This window comes from Pseudophryne corroboree, chromosome 4 (assembly GCF_028390025.1).
Source record: "Pseudophryne corroboree isolate aPseCor3 chromosome 4, aPseCor3.hap2, whole genome shotgun sequence".
NCBI lineage: Eukaryota > Metazoa > Chordata > Amphibia > Anura > Myobatrachidae > Pseudophryne > Pseudophryne corroboree.
The window spans coordinates 76,103,850-76,120,098 of record NC_086447.1 but is presented as its reverse complement, the minus strand read 5'-3'; the positions used below and the strand labels follow the sequence as shown (position 1 = coordinate 76,120,098).

At 41.9% G+C, this 16,249-nt stretch overlaps 1 protein-coding gene across 1 annotated transcript in view; it reads right to left on the bottom strand.

Annotated features, from left to right (window-relative positions):
* Positions 1–352: 352 nt before the first annotated feature.
* LOC134908916 (cytochrome P450 2C5-like) overlaps positions 353–16,249 on the bottom strand; it is a 104,371-nt gene continuing 88,474 nt past the window's right edge. The window contains exons 6-10 of the mRNA XM_063915155.1: positions 13,945–14,121; positions 9,917–10,058; positions 9,386–9,570; positions 8,652–8,793; positions 353–956 (exon numbers count right to left, since the gene is read on the bottom strand). Coding sequence (XP_063771225.1) covers positions 778–956; positions 8,652–8,793; positions 9,386–9,570; positions 9,917–10,058; positions 13,945–14,121 — 825 coding nt within the window. The 3' untranslated portion in view covers positions 353–777. The remainder of the gene's footprint in view (positions 957–8,651; positions 8,794–9,385; positions 9,571–9,916; positions 10,059–13,944; positions 14,122–16,249) is intronic.

Here is a 16,249-nt window from a genome sequence, read left to right as displayed (position 1 = left end):
CTCGCATCACTAGGGTGCAAGCAGGATGCGGGAGATCTGCCTACTCTTCCGGGGGAGCAGGGGGCTACCCCAAACTATGGGAGCCTCCCGCAGCTTCCGGGAGAGTAGGCAAGTATGTGTTGTAAGCTTGACTGCATCTTGATAAAAGGTCTGCCAGGACTGAAACGTCAACACTGACTTTGGTGGCTGATTGGTATATATACAGTATATAGTAAATGCTGAATACTCCTGAATGTCTGAAACCTGGTGAGTGCCCTTTAATCTCCTACATGGTCAGTATATACAATGGGCATTAATTAGATTTATATGCAATTTTCATTTCTTTATACAATAAATGCAATTGATTCTTATTTATATTAACATGGTTTATTTTTTTCCTGTTGCTTTTTATCTACACAGCACACATTATATTTATACTGATTATGCACAGATCTTTAAATCACACTAAAACATATGAAGTGTCTATATTCTGCATCTCTCTCTGTTCTTATAAATTCCCACTGTTTTATTGTACTTGAAAGGAAACTTTATGTTTCCTAAGGCTGACGATTTCTCCCGAAACACCCGATCCAAATTGCATAGATAGACTGTACTCTTAGGGGGTATTCAGCTTTTGTCGGAAACTGGCGTCTTGTCGGAAAGATGGTAGTTTCCGACAGGTTTAGGTCGGAAGGGGTTCCGACCAATTCAATACTGGCAGTTTTTTTCTGACAAGTCGGAAATTCCCAACTTGTCGGAAAACACGTGGATTATCAGAAGATAGGTTTATATCATGTTCTAGCAGCGAGGTATAGCACAGATCTCGTGAGGTTTTGGGGCATTAGTAGCACCCAATCTAGGGGTGAGGTCCAGCTGCGCTCCAGGAGGAGCCTGGAAGGTGAAGTTCTGCAGCAGCGACGTGAAGAACAGAAACAGCTCCATTTTAGCCAGATTTTCCCCAGCACAGCTTCTTTTCCCTGCGACAAACAAAATAGGAAACATTAATACAACATACAGTAAATGCTAGAGGGGATTTTTCCTCATTACGTTTATAAAACAGTTTTCTTCATTTTCTACAATTCTGTTTCTAACCAACAGAAAGGGCTATTTCACACTAGCCGGTTTTCCCCCAGATGGCAAAAAGCCGCCCCTTTTTTTGTCCGTGGTAATTTTCTGAAGGGGTTCACTTATTAATCACTTAACTAATGATTTAAACCTTCAAAAACATTCAGTACATTGTTTAAAAGTAATAATAATTCAATATAGTTTAAAAAGTATTTTTTTTAATATTTAAATATTATATTATGCACATCTGCAGAATGGATCTCCTCGTCACAAATTGGGGGACACAGTGGGGCGGTGCAGTCACATGTGATCTGACCATGCCAGATAAGTGGTTAAAGAGAAAAGGACACTTTGGGGTATATTTACCAAAGGTCGATTACTATCAATTTTAAACAGATCGTCATCAATCTAAATCGATGTTGAATTTCCAAGGCTAAAAGATACATTTAAAAATGTATATTTAAGATAAAAATTGATATAGCAATTCTAACATTTAAAAATTAATAATAAAAAATGATCTGTTAGTAAATGTGTTCTTTAGCCCTGGAAACACAACACTGATTAATATAAATTTTCATTAATTCGGAAAAAAAATAAAAATAAATATTAATAATTTAAAAAGGATAGATAGATAAAAATTGTAAATATACCTCTGTTTCAAGCATGCTTTTGAAAAAAAATATTGTTGACAGTATGCAGTGTTCCAATATTATTCATGCTACATTAAATTTTAAATTATAAGAACATTCAAAATACATACAAAAATGTCTATAATATATTTGTACAAATTAACCGTTGTTACTAAATGTTGATATCAGTCAGTTAATCTAATTTTTTTTTTTTATAATTGGTTTTGTGACTCTCTCTAGCAGAGGTGTGGCTCAGTTATGCTCCTCAGGTATCAGTACATTTTTTCATATGTTAAACTATTGGCATTGTAAGGTTATAGCTGTCACAAAACGGAGGTTTACAGTGCTTCCCAGTCACATTTGACCTAAATGCGGCGCAGTCCAAAGCGCTGTCTGACATTCGCTGGTCCATCCATTCACAGCATCCATTTCAGGATAGTTAGGCTTCTGCTCCTTCCTGGCCTGCTAGGCCTCAGTCCACTCTGAAGCCTAGCCTGGAGTACTGCATGTTACTTCCTGATCAGCTGACTCTGCACAGAACTCTCCAACCAGGTAGAGTTTCCCTGACATGTGATCCCCTAGACATGTGATCCCTCTATCACCAGATAGCAAGGGGTATATATTCCAACTCCAAGCACTGGGAAGCTGTCAGTGCTTTGTTGTCCACTAGCATGTAGAGAGCTGCTGCAATCTCCTGCTTAAAGAGACAGTGCATTACTAACTTCAGCACTTCCTGACTCCTATCTCCAGTATATCTGCAAACCTGCACCGCTGGTTATCTCATCTCCAGTATATCTGCAAACCTGCACTGCTGGTCATCTTATCTCCAGTAAATCTACTAACCTGAACTGCTGGTTCAATCCCAGCTTCCAGCCATCCTGTCCTGCTGGTTCAATCCCATCTTCCAGCTATCCAGCTTCCAGTTCACCGCTGCGCAAGGTAGCGCTCCATAGTATCCGGAAAACCTGCCACTGCTGTCTATAACATTGCAGTACTCATTGTGCAGTACCAGCGCATCACCGCTACTGGGTAATCAGCACTGCTGACACTGCACTGCATGGCATACGGAATCCCCATTGCACTACTTCAGCTTCCCAGCATCTGAAAACCCATTTTGCTGACATCCTCGGCTTCGTTTACAAGTATTGCTTATGTCATCAGCTTCTACTACAAGTATTGCCGACATCCTCGGCTTCGTCTATAAATACTGCTGACATCCTCAGCTTTGTCTACAAGCATTGCTGACGTCCTCGGCTTCGTGTACAATTATTGCTGACAACCTCAGCTTCATCTACAAGCATTGCCAACGTCCTTGGCTTCGTGTACAAGTATTGCTGACATCCTCAGCTTCGTCTTCAAGTATTGCTGATATCCTCAGCTTCGTCTACAAGTACTGCCGACATCCTCAGCTTCGTCTACAAGTACTGCCGACATCCTCAGCTTCGTCTACAATTATTTCGGATGCCCTCAGCTACCTACACATACATTATATTATTTGAACCTGCCAATTCCCCATCAGGAATTGGTGAGCAGCCCGTGGCATGCCACTTTTTGGAACATAGACACGGGATGGCAACCTTTAAGCACAGTATTATAGATCATGTCCCAGCATCACATAGAGCTGGGAATAGGGGCAAACAGCTCTTAGAGCTGGAAATCCATGTGGATCCATAGGTTAAATACATGGAGACCAGGGGGGTTAAATGAAAGCCTTGGATTGATTAACTTTTTGTGAATTGTGTGTCAGCTGGTAGCTATGCCAGTGTAAGGCTAGCGTAATTCCTGGTAGGTTGGATTGTAATTCCAACAGTTTATGAACCGGCAATATATTAAGATGAGGCCAGCATAAGATGTGTCTAAGATAGTGTTTGGCTTTTTCAAATAATATAATGTATGCGTCGAGGTTATTAGTTAACTAAGGTGGAGTTTATGATTTCCTGTTATGGACGTCTTAGGCTGTCTTGATTTTATCATGTCTTTATATGTTGTTTTAATAAAAAATGTATAGGTTGTTAATGTGCAGATGTGTTCAGGGGCGTCTAGCTGCCACTATACACAAACTTAGTTCTCTGTTTTCAGGGATCGTCTGAATCATGTTTAATAAGATATTCACATATTCACTATAACCCTTTTTTTTTGCTGTATTATAGTATATATATATATGTTTATTAATAATAGATTAAGGTCCAGACTGGACTTGATGCACTGAAATGGTTGCGCGATCGCCCCTGATAACCCTGTGTGTATATGTTTGTATCCAGGGTCATCATGGTAACGCAGCCGGCTGGGCGCCGTGACGTCACTTCCGCATCACATAATGCGCTGTGGACGTAGGGATGAGAGTGCGGAAGACGCGGCCGTGGCTGACACTGGCGGGGAAACCGGAGGGGGTAAGTACACTGCTATAAATGTTTGTTTTTGAGACTGTATACTTGTCCTGAAGACGGGGAGGTGGTCCCCGAAACGTTGTCCATATTGATTACACTGCTTATTTGATTCACAAGCCTCTTTCTTTACCTGTACAAATACAAGGGTTTTGCCCTGAGGAGGGCACCGGAGAAAGATACATCCTGATGGGGATGCCTGGAGTGCCGGAGTTTTGATATATATATATATATATATATAAAAAATGTTTTTGCTAATTAAGTTTTCATCAGAGTCTATCAAATATTTTTTAACCCAATTGTCACTAGCTTACACTTTATGTTTTCTTAAAATCAGGGGTACAGCAATGGGTACTGACTTTTCCACAAATTATATTACGATTTACAGTTTTTAACACTTTTTTTAAATATTATATAGAGACATTTTTATTATTCCTAATTGTGTGGATACTAAAGTGGAAGACTTTTAAGGTAATTATTAAAATACAAAATCAAAATACCCTTTTTGATTTTACTACTGGAAGGTAGCAAGACTGATAGAATTATCACTATTAACCATTTCAAACCTATGTATGCCAACCGTGTTCTGCAGCATGTTCAATGTCAACATTACAACCATCTCGGCATTCTAATATTGACATAATGAATGCCACCAAATACAGGTTGAGTATCCCATATCCAAATATTCCGAAATACGGAATATTCCGAAATAATGACTTTTTTGAGTGAGACTGAGATAGTGAAATCTTTGTTTTTTGATGGCTGAATGTACACAAACTTTGTTTAATACTCAAAGTTATTAAACCTATTGTATTAAATGACCTACAGGCTGTGTGCATAAGGTGTATATGAAACATAAATGAATTGTGTGAATGTAGACACACTTTGCTTAATGCACAAAGTTATAAAAAATATTGGCTAAAATTACCTTCAGGCTGTGTGTATAAGGTGTATATGTAACATAAATGCATTCTGTGCTTAGATTTAGGTCCCATCACCATGCTATCTCATTATGGTATGCAATTATTCCAAAATACAGAAAAATCCCATATCCAAAATTCCTCTGGTCCCAAGCATTTTGGATAAGGGATACTCAACCTGTATACTGAACCTGCTAGAGATTGACATCTCTGTTCACAGTGTGGAATGTGTAAAGTCAAAGGGAGAGATTCTAAAAGGTTTTCTAGAACACTAGAAAAAACAACAACATAAGAGTAGAAGCTTAATAAACTCTAACACCATCTTTGTAACTAATGAAATTCTTAGAAGAATTTCTTGGCTAATCATCTTAATCATTCTCAGTCAAGTTTTGGAACTCATAAAGTAGCCCATTGTATCCCAAGAAAACAGATCATCACTTTGGTAATGCCAACGGTTTGAATTTGTGAAACCAGAATATTTTGTCCTCAATTGAAAATGTATCTTGCAGTTTCCTTAACATTCTTTTAGGACTTATTGATCTACAAGTAAGTATTTGGATAAAATAATTTTTGGTTCAGATATAATTCGGGTACACAAAGCCATGTGAACCTGACTAGTTCTGGATTCTTGAGGAGCTCCTCAAATGTAAGGTTCGTGGATCAGTTTGTTCAGAATTCAAACCAGACCAGTCAACATTTGCCCTAGACATTAGTTGGCTTGTGATACTTTCACATCTAGGCTCGCTCCCTGTTGATAAATAATAGTAGCCAGGCTTGTATGGGTTTCATCTACAGCACCCCCATATTCTGAAAGCATGTTGCTCTTTCTGGTACCTCCAGGTCTGGGACTTGTACACCTGGAGGCAGAGGTATTTATTGGCAATTGATTTGGAATAACGGTGGCCAATTTATTCCGCTGTATGGTGTGGGTGGGGTAGAACTGGGAACACTTAAGACAAAATTACAGTGGGAAAATGTGGAAAATGTTACTGACGAATGTGAAATGTCACAGTATTCTATGGTTCGGCACTCTGCAGTGGTCACAATAGGACTATTAAGTTACATTTTCTACTGGAAGCACTTCCACCTTGGCCTTCACACCAGAATCTGCTAAACATGAGAATAGCTGTGCACTGCATATGTATTCGGCAGGTAGCTAAATGTGCACATCCTTAGAAACAGTGACAATATCGTTATATATTGTACTAAAATTAACTTCTTTTAGTGTCTAAAAATAGATTTTAGAGAGAAAATAAATGTACTGTAAATGCAAAATGTAGGGGTTGCTAATCAATAAGGCTTATTATATCAAGTATCAGATTAATGTCTGCAACCTGATTCCCATTCTTTGAATTTAGGACTACTAAGGGCCATCAATATTGTAAATATAAGGTCTCCTATTCAAAATATTATGGTGTGTAATTGCGCCATCAATGTCTGCCCTTCATGCTAGTGCTCATTTTGTAGCCTCTATGGAGTACATTACGAGTTTACAAAATAACTCTATGACTAACTTCCAGATCCCCTTGGTACCTTTTTTCACTCTTCCCCCCTCCCTGGATTCTGCTAATAATCTCTTGTACCCTTTCCCTTTTGTTTTAGAGTTTTTTATTCTGCTGTTGCTAATATTATCTACCCGGTTGTTCCCCTCTTTTTATGTTATCAGGGGTTCTCTGACTGGGCAACTGACTGTTTGTAATTATTTTTATTGTCTATGGGTGTTACGATTCTAGTATTCTGGTCTGGGGTGATCTTATATGAAGGGACCTGAATACCAGAACGAAATGCTGGGAAAGGGGAAAGGAATGGGAATAGCCCCTGGCGCCCTATCTTCGTTGTCTCGCCCGTGCTGTCAGTACACTCTTGCGAGACTATGGTTTCTTGAGCCCATGGCAGCCGCGTTTGAAGGGCGGATTACGTCTGCCCAACTCCGATGCCCCCTCAGGTCTTAATGAGAGACAAAGAGTGAACCGAGACAGGGAGATAACAAGGGGCCCTCTAACTAAACAACAAGGCCAGGGGCTACTAACAAACCTAAAACTAAAGTATGCGCGGATTACCTCCAGGGAAAAGGACAACCAAAATACTCCACTTGTCCACTCTCCTACACGGCACCGCCGAGTACCGGAGAGGTCTGTGGAAGCGGATACCTCCGCAAATGCTCCAAAACCAGCAAACAATATGAAGCGGCCTAGGCCGCAGCACGCGGCAGAGCCGCCACTCACGAAACCAAGCGAGATCCTCTAAAGACTGTCACAGGTAAATGAGGACCAGGAGAACTCCTTGGGATGAGATGACAAACACCCAGACTCAGGAACTCAGAAGACTGGAATGACCGGACACAGCAGACCAGGAACAGACATTCACCAAACATGAGCAGCATGCAGGAAGCTATCACCGGCGTCTGTGTGAGGCACTGAGAAGGCATTTAGCAGGGAATTCTCCAATCAGAGTCCAGAGCCTGATTACAATGAATGTCGTGCAGCTGCCCTGCTGCATGACCAGAAAACATGTGTGCACAGTTAATTGATCAACCCTGCAACGGGGAACGCGATCCGCCCGTGGCGTCCCCGTTGCTAGGGTCCCGGCGGCTCGGCGCGCCCGACGTCCTAGCGTTGCTAGGGAGCCGGTAGCTCAGCGCGCTCTGCGTCCCTAGTTGATAGGCGCCGGGCCGGGAGGAAGTCCCGGACCGCGGCGCCTAACAATGGGGGTAATTCAGACCTGATTGCTCACTAACTATTTTTTGCTGCGCTGCGATCAGATAGTCGCCGCCTATAAGGGAGTGTATGTTTGCTTTGCAAGTGTGTGATCGCATGTGCAGCCGAATGGTACAAAAAGAGTTTGTGCAGTTTCTGAGTAGCTCAGGACTTACTCAGCCGCTGCGATCACTTCAGCCTGTTCAGTACCGGAATTGACGTCAGACACCCGTTCTGCAAACACTTGGACACGCCTGCATTTTTCCAACCACTCTGAGTAAATGGTCAGTTGACACCCACTAACGCCTTCTTCCTGTCAATCTCCTTGCGATCGGCTGTGCGAATGGATATTTCGTTAAATCCATCGCACAGCAACAATCCGCTTTGTACCTGTACGAAGCGCGTGTGCATTGCGGTGCATGTTCAGTTCTGACCTGATTGCAGCGCAGCGAAAAAACCTAGCATGCGATCAGGTCTGAATTAGGACCTATGTTCTCTGTACTTTGTATTTTTATATTTTCAACCTTTGTATGGTGCTCTGTCAATATGTATTGTATACTAATTTGACTTTAATAATAAAATAAAAATCATTGTTTTAAAACAACCTTTGCCACTGTTGATAGACCAGTCCAGTAACATTACAGGTGGCCCAGTCCATTATTTCAATTATAGTCAACAAAATCTGAGGGCTGTACGGATGGTGTAATGGTTAGTATTACTGCCTCATAGCACCCAGGTTCTGCATTCGATTCCCACCACGGCCTTGTGTGGAGATTATACAGTATATTCTCCCCGTACTTGCATGAGTTTCCTCTGGGAACTCCGATTTCCTCCCACAATTCAAAAATACACAGGTAGGTAAATTGGCTGCAGACAAAAATTAGCCCTAGTGTGTTAGTGTGTGCGTGTACATGGGCGGACATGACGGGCCAAGTGGTTCTTATCTGCACTGAAATTCAATGTTTTAACTATTATTACCCATTGAGAACGGTATGAACGCTTCATTCTTCTTGAAATGTCCTTCTGAGGTAAGAAAATGTTCTGGGTAAAACTCTTCTGGTTTCTCAAAGTAGGCGGTATCATGCAGTGCAGAAGTCAGTATTGGCATCACAGTGGTCCCCTGGGGGGAAAACAGACATTTACAAGTTCTCCATTGGTTAACAGATAATCAAAGTTAAAAACCAAGAACATTTTATACAAAGCCCATATTTGGGCACATCCATCTGTTTAACCGGAGCTTGCAAGACAAGGTTTTAATCATACTGTATATGTGTCTTACCAAAATAGACAGATCAAGCCTTTGACTGACCCTAGCAGTGTTCACATCTGATGATCACATACTGTACATGTGACCAGAAGGTTTTTATAACCAGATTGATGAAAAACTACATCGGGATGTAGTTATCATCCCGGATCGGGATCCTGCCGTTCAGCATACCGACGCCGGGATCCAGACCGCCAGAATGCCAGCAGGGGCCCATGGGCTATCCTCACTCGTGGGTGTCCACGACACCCATAAATCGTGAATAGAACCTTCGGCGAGTGCAGTGAGCCACCAACGAGCCCGCAGGGGGCTTCATTGCGCTCACCCCGTTGCCGGCATTGGTATGCTGACCGCCAGGATTTCAGCCAAAGGTCACACATCTCCAACTCCATTTAACATGTAACCCACCTGAAACCCTACGATATGCTTTGACAAATATGGAACTCACCTTTGGAATGAAATAGCCTCTGAATGTGATGTCCTGGGTAGTTGCATGTGGTAGATTATTGGGTACAATGTCACCAAACCTCTGAATTTCATGGATGACGGCATCGGTGTACGGCATTTGCTTCCTGTGCTCTGTCTGTGGCTGAGCTGATCCGATCACTCTCTCTATTTCATTCTGCAATTTTTCTGTCAACAACGAGATAATATTATGAGTTGCTCTCTCATATTTGTAGCCTAGTTCAGCAACGAGTCTTGCATGTTTGGAGAAGTGGAATAAGGGGGGCGGGGAGGGGGAGGGGTTGGGCAAGCATATTCCTTGTTTCTTAATTTAGAATAAAGTAAACCTTTATTCAGAAGCGTCAAATCAACATAAGTGCACACTGCATAAATATAAAAAAAATCATATGGATAACATCTAAAACATGTTACATTAATACAATAAATCATTATAATATGAACTGCTACACTATACACGTCTCTTTAGTGACTTGTATATCACAACAGGAGCACATACACCATATATGTTTCTCACTTTGGATTTCTGGATATTTCATCATCAGCAGGAGGCCCCATCGCAGAGTGGTGGAGGTGGTCTCCATCCCTGCACCAAACAGATTGGCGACCACTGCCGTCAGGTTGTCGTTGTGGTAATACAGAGTGGATTCTGACTTCCCCTGTGCGATATGAAAAGAATATCATACATATTTGTTTACTAGTATAATACATTTACTGTACATAACACACATACATTCACATTTATGCAACAAGTGGGAGCAGCCAGTGTTAATTTTATCAAAGAAAATTTGACTAGAAGTATTTGTCGACTACAGTTTATTTCAGGACTAGAATCAGACTACACACTGGTCGACATGACTGCACAATATGAACGATCTCGTTCATTAATAAACGAGATAAAGTTCATATTGTGCAGTGTGGAGGCTCCAGCGATGAACGATGCGCGGCCCCGCGCTCGTTCATCGCTGGTCCCCCGTCGGCTGTACATGCAGGCCAATATGGACGATCTCGTCCATATTTGCCTGGACTTCAATGCAGCCGGGTGACGGCGAGAATGAAGAAACTTCACTCCCCCCGTCACTGCCCCCCGCCGCCGGGTCACCCGTCGGCAGTGTCTGCCGCTGGGCGACTTGGCGGCGGATCAGCCAATGTGTAGGGCCTATCACATGAAAACAGATATCCACTGTGACTAAGACTAAAACTAAATTTAAAATCTTTGTAAAAATTAGTACTGCAAGTAGGGTTTTACATTTTTAAAGAACAATTATGTGTTCTAGATATTTGCAGAAAATACGTATGACCTGCTGTGAAGGAAACTGGATTGTGTATTGCATTGGTTTGTTCTAACAAACTTAAGGCATTTGTTTGTATATGATATATGGGGTATCCGGACTCATGGTCAACAACACTTAGGAGGTCGACACCACTTAGGTCAACACCAACTGGTCGACACACCTTTGGTCAACACCTGAAATATGTCGACATGGACAAAATATCGACATGAATAAGGACGACATGGAAAATGTTGACAAGAGTTTTTCAAATTTTTTTAACTTTTTCATACTTTACGATCCACGTGGACTACAATTGGGAACGGTAACCTATGCTGAGCGCAGTGGTAGCGGTGCGAGGCACCTTGCCCGAAGTGTGGCGAGCAAAGCAAGGGGACACGGTGCACTAATTGGCGGTCCCGGTCACATTATGGAGAAGACAACACCCAAAAAAACATAAAAAAACTCATGTCGACCTTTTTTCCATGTTGACCCTGTTCATGTTGACCTTTGTCCATGTCGACCTATTTCAGGCATCGACCCAAGGCGTCGACCAATTGGTGTCAACCTAATTGGTGTCGACCCTGAGTCCCAGACCCGATATATGGGAGTACTACGGTAAGTCAGACTCCGTATGGAACACATTCTCAGCCTACTGAGCTTAGATCACTAAAGACATAGTTAATGATATGCAAACTTCTCAAGGGAACATAATAGAAATGTTCTTCAGCAAAAACCATTACAACACCATTAAACTGTTTGCAAAATTTATGACTAAAACATTGACTAAAAATTATATTAAAATAAAAAATTAGATCCATTGACTAAATTGAAGCAAAAGACTAAAATGTGACTTTACACCAACTGAGTTCAACAACATAAGCGACTACGACTAAAACTAAATTGAAAATCCTTCTTAAAATTAACACTAGGAGCAACCATTTTATTTAACAATAAAATAGCACCTACAATATATGTACATTTTTTATGACATATTGTAGCCAGCCACTTGTGTACCTCATATACTAGTAGCAATTAAACATGGGGAGATATCTATAAAGCCTAGGAGAGAAACAAAGTGAAGAGAGATCAAGTACCAACCAATCAGCTTCACTTTATCTTTCTCCAAGACTTGATAAATCTCCACCATAGATTTCAGTTACTTCATTACAGGACAGTATCTTTGGATTACAAGTTAAATTGTGGAAAATGAACTACAGTACAGTATGTGACTGCTTTGGGATATATTAATAGTTGGACGTAAATATTTCTCAGGTGGATCCAGGACCGATTCTAGAGTGTTCGGCACCCTCCTGCAAACTATAAATCTGCACAATAGTACCCCCATTACAAATTACACCACACATTAGCACAACCTTATTCAAATTGCACCACATAGTAGAGCCCCTTATTCACGTTACGCTATACAGTAGAGCCCCTTATACACATTATACCACACAGTGATGCCCCTTATACACAATGCCCACAGTAGTAGTGCCCCATATACACATAATGCCCACAGTAGTAGTGCTGCTTATACAAAAAATGCACACAGTAGTAATGCCCCTAACACATAATGCCCACAGTGGTAGTGCCCCTTACACATAATGCCACAGTAGTAGCACCCATTGTACTCACAATGCCCACAAAAGAAGCACCTCTTACACATAATGTTCCCGTAGTAGTGCCACTTATACACATAATGCCCACAGTAGTAGTAGTGCCCCTACACATAATGCCCGCAGTAGTAGTGACCCTTATACATATAATGTCCACAGTAGTCCTACTTACACATTATGCCACACAGACACAGCATGTTCAGATCCAGAAGAAAATGACAGGGTGGGCACCATGATATGAGAAGTGGGAGGTTAGTGGTACCAGTTACCAGAAAATGGGCAAGGTCTCACTACAAGGGGAGTGGCAGAGGGACTTACACAGGGTGACAGTGGCAGATATACACAGGGTGGCAGGGGGATATACACAAGGTGACATACACAGGATGACAGTGGCACATATACACAGGGTGACAGTGGGACATACACAAGGGGCAGTAATCACAAAACAATAAGTAGATGCACAGAACCATTTTTTTATATTAAAACATAATTTTCCAGTTATATAGATTTCTTATCAGCTTGTTTCTAGTTTACAAATTTAGTTTCAGGTTGAATTTGTTTGTGAACTGCCCATTTGCAAGCAGAGGAAGCAAGAGCAGAATACGTTATGTTCATGTGGTTCATTGCAACATTTTTGGGAGTGTTTCCAGATGCTGTCTGAGTCTGTGCTCTTCCTGTGACATGGGGCTTCACTGTGCATGAGCTGGCTCTCATGCATGCTCACTGGGCATGTGGAAGACCAAGGCAGCATGAGCAAGATGATTGGCTGCTGGAAAGCAAGGGGAAAGGCAGCCAATCACACTCCTCGCAGATGCAGCTGTCAGCACCATTTATCCAATCCCAAGAGAGGTATGCATACCATATGCTCAGAGTCTAATTGAGTGGCAGCTCTGACAGGGCTGCCGGGGACCATCCATTCCTCTGCCTGCCTGCTTCCCAAGAGTCGCTGCGGGCGGCCCTGGAACGGGGAGATAAGAGACTGGAGAGTAGAGCCGCAGTTCACACTCCTGGCACCGCTGCCTGTCATACATTGTGACAGGTGTAGCAGCACCACACGTCAGCAGCAGGGTAGCAGAGCAGAGAGAGTGCCTCTACAGGCCACCGCCTCCCAAAGTCATACCTTTGCTGAGCTGGTTGTGCCGGCACTGGGTGGAACAGTACACGCCCTCCTCAGTGCCTCGCATATACTGTAGCTGTTGCTTTCACAAGCCCCTTTAAATGCTTTTTATTAAGAAGGCAAGCAGGATTATTACCCAAAATCATGCCCTGTAATAACTACACAAAACGGGCACTCACCTCCCAAACACAAGACCTGGCACTTATGTGGCAGAGAGACAGGACTGCTGAGTGTGCAGTAACCTGGATGCATCTAATATCAGAAGCATTTGTACAGCAAATAAAATTACTGTATCACGTGTCTGAGGTACATTAGCAATTACATTAGTATATTCATACATGACATTTGTGTAGTATTACAGCATTGTGAAATAGACAATATTTAGGCATGAAAAAGGCTGTATTGTTATTTGAGTGATAGATCCTCTATAAGAAACCTTTAGAAAACGTACATTTGGTGACTTCAATGGAGGCACTAACATTTACATACATGTACACTTATATTAATGCTAGATGAAAGGATGTAAGTTACTGTATACCTCCAGCTGCTTAGCCAGGAACACATCAATCAGATTCCTCTGGTCATTCACATCCAGTTCTTCCTTCTGTTTAGTAAATGTCACTCTTACAAAGTCCAGAATCTTTCTAGTGTTCTCAAACATTGTCCTGTGAACACCCGGCAGCCTGTCCATCACAGCTGGGAAACTGTTATACAGCTTTAAAAGAAGAAATGTAGTTTTACACAACTCTGAAAGTTACATTGAAGCTTTAAATAATACTTACACCATAGAAACAGTCTAACATTGTGATCTATGTTATTAAAGCACAAAGAAATATCAGTTGGAATAAATAAGAATTTTGCTATCATCATGTGACACTATAAATTCCACTTTCAACAACAACGCTATATGCTGCTGCATATGTTAATTTGCTAATCAAGCTTCAAGAATGGGGGGTTATCTTTTCCACTCATGGCTGCAGGAAGACAGTCTTCCTGCAGCCTAGGCTCAGGTGGATCAGGGAAGCTCTGTCACTCCCGTGGTTCGGAGACAACTGTCCACCAACCTGGGCTGTCTGCACTGCAGCAGCCCTGCCTCCCCCTACTCTCCCCCACACCGTCCCAGCCAGCAGTGAGTCATGGGCGACTGATATTCCTGCATGACTGTGATGTCCTGCAAGAAGAAGAAGTGTAACTACAATATGTTTTACAGAGTTAAAAAAGTTGGTTGTAAAAAAAAAAAGTTTGATGAATGTACATTTGTTTATAAATCACTGTAAACCTTTTTTTTTAACTATATAAAACACAGTTTTTTCCCCAAAGTGTCCCCAAAATTGTTGATTTTTTAAAACGATCAAATGATGTAAATAATAGCTATTTAATGCATATTCAGTATCATTTTATTAATACATCTGATCATTAAAAAAGAAAAAAAAAATCTACCACCATACTATGGTGCTGGTGGGTTTACATTTCACCCACACACTCCGGCCAACTCCTTGATTCTGTCGCAGGCCTTCCCTAGATGCACAGCTTATATGGACATGCACCAGAGCCTTTTGTTGAATGCATCTGCATCACCCATCATCCCCGCATGCAGCTGTTCCCATTTGCTCTTGTCCTCTCTACTAGTTTCCAAATCATGGCACTGTCCTGCTTAAACCTATAGTTTGTCCCACATCCTATTTTACTACTTTCACCTCTATTCTTCCTGCAGGTCACCTTCCCACTCTCCCGACCACTTAGCAAGCAATGTTAGTGCAAAACACAAGTGACACGTGCCCTGTCCTCCCACTTGTTATGTTAGTCCATGCGCTCCACGTACCACCTCATGTTACCTCCCCCTTCTCCCATGCTGCTCATTCTTTGTTCATCATCCTAGTCATCACTTTCCAAGGAGGGTCCCACACCATCGTCCTGGTCCATGAGCAAGGCTTCCAGTTAGAGCTTTAGCTCCCAATCCAAAAATTCTATTTCCTCTTACTCTAGGTAACACCCTATTTCCTAACCACTCCTTTTCAGTCAGTTGCGCTCACCCTTACTGTCCCTTTTCCAGCTCCTCCTAACTCCTCCAGGCAGCACAGAGGTCTATTGTTCAGTTCATATCTCTGGCTGTTGCCACAACTTCTTACATAGCAGTGTCTGGCAGCTAAGCTGTTTCCCTTTCTTCTCCTTCTCATGTGGTTAATGTTTTGGTGTTTGACTACTGTAATAAGAGGTTCTATGACAGATAGTTCAGAGGTGCTGTATGCCCTAATATTCAAGTTCTTTATAAATCTGTGGATGCTGGTCTTCATCACCCAGTTATGGAGGCATTATCTGGTCCTTTCTGGTGCAGGCCATTACCGATCACTGCTCCATGTTTCTTATGGTGTTGCTCTGACTGTGGCAAATTGTTTTGCATCAAATGCAAGCTCATATATTATTTTTGGATGCACCATGTTCCCAACAAAGACTATGGCTTTGTTGGCATATTTTTGCACTTTTGGTGGCCCCATTAAAAGTGCTTGGAAACACAGCTGTCCCAGTTGACTTAGCTTGCCCTTCTCATGTTTGACAGATTATCAGGCTAGCATAGAAGGATTCACTTGGAAAGGTTTGGCCCCTGTAAACATTATGGTCTTTTTCAACTGCATAGCAGAATTAGAAGTCCTGTGCCACTACTATGTCAATGACACACAAATCTCTCTCTACGTCCTTGTCTTCTCTCCAACCATCTTCTGTTGTACAGTATCTCTGTCTTACCCTTGCTTTCCCAATGGTTTATCAAACTGAATATGTCTAAAAATAAACCATAGTATTCCCCTCAATCTAGACCCCTTAACTTCACTACTCTCACAATCTGT